General features: G+C 34.9%; 1 protein-coding gene across 1 annotated transcript; it reads right to left on the bottom strand.

Moving 5' to 3' along the window:
* On the bottom strand, nucleotides 1-5349 carry LOC137824184 (uncharacterized protein At5g01610-like). Its single transcript, XM_068629670.1, has 3 exons — nucleotides 5046-5349; nucleotides 1271-1325; nucleotides 1-495 (listed from the first exon to the last, which is right to left on the bottom strand). Exons 1-3 carry the CDS (start codon nucleotides 5130-5132, stop codon nucleotides 125-127), a joined length of 513 nt encoding a protein of 170 aa, XP_068485771.1. The 5' UTR covers nucleotides 5133-5349; the 3' UTR covers nucleotides 1-124.
* Nucleotides 5350-5639: the final 290 nt, after the last annotated feature.

Below are 5639 nucleotides of genomic sequence, written 5' to 3'. Positions count from 1 at the left end.
TTCCACCAAATTCCAAGTTCACTCACTGCATTCATATCTAATAGAATAAAATGATCCACAAGAACAGATAATTTATTTTACTAACTGTAAAACTACTTAACAAGAGTAACTTGTTGTAAATATATCAGAACTTATCTACGTTTATACCATCTCTAGTAACCTCATATGCTTCCCTTTTCCTTGTCTTCTTCATGCCAGCCATGAAATGGAGCTTTGGTCCCTCAGATGAAACGGTGGTTACTTTTACCCAGATCAGCACTTTAGTCTTTATTCCCTCTATTTCTGCTAGCTTTCCTTTCTCCAAATAACCACTCACACTGGTGGAGAACCGCAAGACAGATGAATCTCGGTAGCCGACTTCACACACTTGAGGAATGTAAACAACAAGCTTCCCTGTTTCTTCATTGAATTCATAGTTTGTTGCATCACGAGGAAAGATTCCAATGGGTAGATCATACTCCTTTAGTAACTCCGTTAATGGCTTTTGCATCTTTCCTATGAAGCATAGAGAGAGTAATGTTAATCAAAAGGGTGGAGGGTAGGAGTGGGAAGTATGAGGTGTCAATGACTGGAGAAAGCAATGGTTGGAGAAGAATGTATAAATAATCTTTAAAAGGACTTGGCAGTTTCTAAGATTTGTAAAACTGGGATGCTAATAAATTCAATATGTAATCTGTATGTACTAAAGATCAAACGTAAAAATCCTACTTCCACAAGTTACGTTACCTATAGAATGATCAAATACCAAAATTCATAGGTTTTCTTGTACAAGATGGACTTTGGCAAACATGATGAGACAATGCATGCTTGTTACATTAAGTTCAGTTTAGAATGTTTTGAAGTCCTTTTCAGTGTATTTAGTGTTCTTTAGAAAAAGAAATTTCTGAAAAAGCTATGCAAGTATATATCCCTATTCACACTAGACTACCGCCAAAACTCCTGCCTGCCTACCCCCACACCATATATATAAACAAACACAGTTGAAAGTGATTCATATTTCAAAATACTAAATCCCCATGTTAGTCCAGTTCTCTCATCATGGAGAATCCCCTTACATTCAGGTCAAATAAAAATTAATTACATAGAGGATTGATGAAATCTGTATAATGGCTTTGGCAATCCAAGTGAAGATTTTGAAACTTTGATGCATTTAATTATCAGAGATTGAGTTTAAATTAAAAGAACTCCCCACTAAAGCATAGATTTCATAACCTATACATATACTTGTACAAATGTTTGAGAAATACATAGAAACATAATTGATACAAACCTTTTAATTTGTTGACCAACCATTTGGTTCCCCCTTCAATACTGGTTGACAGTGACTATTCAACAGTGGCAAAGGTGTTAATAAAACATAAGCAATAAAACGTCTTCTCAAGATTTGTTAAATTTATAAGAAACATTACAAACAAGATGCACAAATGAATAAAATGCTTTCTTTGAACAGCAGGGACATAAATCAATCTTGAGCATTGCAAATTCCCTAATATCCATATCAAAGTAATCTTGTATGCTATATAGTTATACCCAAAGCAGGAAGAATTAAAGAACTAAAAGCATTAAGTCATTAACAATCTAACCCATTTTGCCTTATATAAGCGAACATGAAAATTTCCAGCAAGGAAAAATGAACACCTCTCAGCACCAAAACAAGACTAACTTCAAGCATGCATTGATATATTACATACTATTAATCATTAGGGCTTACTGAGACACTCAAACTACTTCTAACTAGGTTAATCGATAATCTATCTTAGCTCATCTCTCACCTGAATCACTGATATATATTAAAAAAATTCAAAACGGTTCTAGAAACACAATCTCACACAATATGGTATCAACTTCTACACACAAGTTGTAGAGCAAATACTATGGCTGGTTGTGAAGGGAATCTGAGGGACCACTCCGAGATTATGCTTCTGGATTCACTTACTCCAATAAACAAGGCTTTTTCTGTAGTTGTACAACAAGAAAGGCAAATGTCTGCTACTGGAGTGATTGAGTCCTCATTTGATACGAAAATCTTTGCTGTCAACACCGATCAATGTACTGGTTCTGGAAGAGGTCTTGCTGTCAATTCAAACCAGTATCCTAGATATGGCAGAGGCCGTGGAAATGCTGGTAGAGGTAGAGGTAGAGGTCGTAGTACAACAGGATGAGGCCAAATTGTCTCCAACAAACTGTGTACACACTGTGAAGGACCAATCACACAGTAGATACTTGCTATTTTAAGCATGGTTTTCCTCCTAGCTACAAGCCTAGACAAAGCAATGCCAATGATGTTATCTCAAATGAGGATTGTGCCATGGAAAGAGGGCCTCAAACCCAATTAGGAAATACTATCCCAGGTCCTAGTTTTACACAAGAGCAGTATCAAGGACTTCTTAACTTGCTTCAATAGTCCAACTAAGGTAGCTGCTGTAACACTCCCTATCTTTCCAACTTGGCCCATACCATAGCTTTACACACTCATTCCCCTGCTCCAGGTAAACGATTTGATCAATGGCTCCTTGATACAGGGCCACTGATCACATGACTTTTAACCTTGCAAACTTTCTCACATTTTCTGAAATTTCACCTGTTCTTATTACCTTACCTGATGGATCAAAAATTCATGCAAAGGTTTCTGGTATTGTGCAACTTTCCCCATTTTTAACCTTAAGTAATGTACTATATACATGAATTCAAGGTCAATTTGATATTTGTTGCAAAATTATTCCTCTTCCAATTATAGGAATTTCTGTTATTCAGTATCTTCCTTAATTGAACCTAAAATATATACTCAAGCTTCTAAAATGCTTGAGAGAGTTGATCTTCCTCCTGGTAAAAATCCCGTTGACTGTAAATGGGTTTATAAGGTCAAATTCCATGTTGATGGAGCATAGAAAGGCATAAAGCCCGATAATTGGTTATACACAAATTGAAGGAGTAGATTATTTTGACACTTTCTCTCCTGTTGCAAAACTCACAACAGTGAGAGTCATCCTTGCCTTAGATACTGCCAAAAACTGGTTTCTTGAACAGATGGACGTTAATAATGCTTTTTTGCATAGCGATTTACATGAAGAAGTTTATATGAATTTTCCCCCTGGTATGGCATCCTCTCCTCCAAATAACGTCTGTAAATTGAGAAAATCATTGTAAGGGTTGAAACAAGCTAGTAGACAGACAGTGGTATGCCAAGCTCACCACAACGTTATTAGCCCTTAAATTCACCCAATCTTCAGTAGATCATTCAATCCTAATAAAGCATACAGGGTGTCTTTCACTGCATTATTAATCTATGTTAATGACATAGTTCTTGCAGGCAATGATTCTAATGAAATTGAGTCTGTCAAGGTACAGTTGGACCACAAATTCAGCATTAAAAATCTTGGCCATCTTCACTAGTTTTTTGGCCTTGAAATCTCACGTTCTTCTTCTGGAATTGTGGTTAATCAGAGAAAAGGTTATGGGGATTGTTCCATGGTCTGAATTTGGATAGGGGAAAAGGTTATCTACTGGAATCAGATTCTCCTACAGACATTACATTAATCACACATAGCTGTCCTACAACTTGGCCAATTTTTCCACTTTTGAATCAGAACAAGCACATTATGGAGCAAGCAGGAACTGTCAAGTTATCACATAACTTTAGAGAGACTAACCAAGTTGCAAATGCATTAGCCAAATCTAGCACTTTTTTTTTCTAATTTTGCCAGCGGAATATATGATTTCATTCCTGATTTTATTTTTCTGTACTGGCAGATGCTTCATCCTCAAGCTTTCCTCGTGTCTCTTAGTTTTGTAACTCCCCTGTTCCCTACCAGAAAAAGAAAAAACATATACAAAAAATTTATAAAGCTTCTCTGTTCCTTTGTTTATTCACAGCCTAAAATTTCCTTCCTAAGTTACTAGGCCCTTACCTGTCTCTCCTTAAAAAATCTATGGCCCATTTCGTATTTAATCTCATGTCCACAATAAAAGAGTCGTGAAATTAAGCTTCCAATTCTGAGAATTAAACTCTAATCCTGGACCCAATGCCAATGTTCTGCTCACCTTTATACTATCTTATAGCCAAGTTTCTACTCACCAGAACCATAAATAATGCCCCAAAAAAACTCAAAATCTCAGAAATGATGATCACCGTAGCATTTTAGTATCTACAAACATTTCATACACATTTATAGACAGTGTTCCTTTTCAATTCCAGTGATTCTGTTTCAAAACTAAAGTAAATATGGCCAGTTTGCTACACTTATCACAATGGTAACATATTGACTAATCACCAGGAAATATATTATATTCAAACACAGCAATGCAATCTTCCCGAAGATTTATGTTGAGGATATCCACGCACCAAAAGCAGGAGAATATGAAAAACAAACTCAACATCATTAACTATCAAGTACCCCTGGTTTTATTCAATAAAGAACTCCAAGTATCCAAAAGGGGAAAACGAACCAACACCTACAAGTAAATTCAGTGTGGGTGTGTAAAAGAAGAGAAAGATAATCACAATAAACAGGTACCAAGACTTTAACATTCGGATGAAGGCGACTGCCTGATTTCAAAAGGGTGCACCTGCTACTCATTTAAACCAAAACCTCAAATCCACCTTATGCAGCATGAGTTTACCTTGTAGTTCACTTTCCCCCTCCCATACCAGAACTAAACTTTCTTTAGCACACATAAAGGAACTACCTAAACCTTTTTCTCACTCCTTCCTAAAACAACCAAAAAAGTCACAAATTAAAAACGTCCTTTTTTCATAGAACCCCAAAAGGGCATGCCTGTATGCATTATTCACATGAATATTCAGCAATTACGTCTCAATTTCAACCTTAACCCTCAACAGAAATACTGCTCCATGGTTGAGCAATAAAATAAATTCCAATTTTTTTTTCAAGAGGGGCAAATATGACAGCCAGAACCATAAAATCGAAGCACACATGGTAAAGGAAAAAGAAAAAAAAGAGAGAAAAAAGGAATTTTTTGCAAATTAAATATAGAAAATTAAGAATGAATCTAGCAAAAGATTGAAAGGGTGTTAAGGACTGTACGTTGATATCATCACCGACAGAGTCAAACTCCTTGTTGGCCTTGCGGCTGAACCAGTATGACCCCACCTTGTTCAGTATCTCATCCATTGCTACCTTCTTCTGTTCCCTCTTCTCTCTTCCTTCTCAGAATAAAGAACTTCACAACATAAATTCTGAGAAGTCTAAACTCTGACCAAACCTCTTACTTTATTATTGTACCCAAAATATAGATACAAAGATTACTTTTTCAATTACTTAGCCGCGTGGAAATCTTTTCTACTTTAACTGCTAATTTACAAGGGATAATTAAGGTAGAGAACAAGATAATTAAATATAGGTTTCTTCTACTTAAAAGATGTGGGTAAGTTGCATATCTCTCATCATTTAATTTTTATTTTCCTATTTAATACTATTTTATTTTTATTTCTCTTTCTAACACCATTTAAAAAATAAATAAATAAATAATAAATTACTTTTTATATAATTTTAATTTTAAATACATTAAAAATAAAATATTTTTAATGTTTAAAATAGTTAGAAATATAATTAATGAATAAATAAATGAGTTTTTACAAAATAAAATAAAAAAGTAATAAATTTAAAATGTTTAGTTTA

Source organism: Phaseolus vulgaris, chromosome 8 (genome assembly GCF_000499845.2).
Source record: "Phaseolus vulgaris cultivar G19833 chromosome 8, P. vulgaris v2.0, whole genome shotgun sequence".
Lineage (NCBI taxonomy): Eukaryota > Viridiplantae > Streptophyta > Magnoliopsida > Fabales > Fabaceae > Phaseolus > Phaseolus vulgaris.
This window is presented reverse-complemented; position numbering and strand designations above follow the sequence as displayed.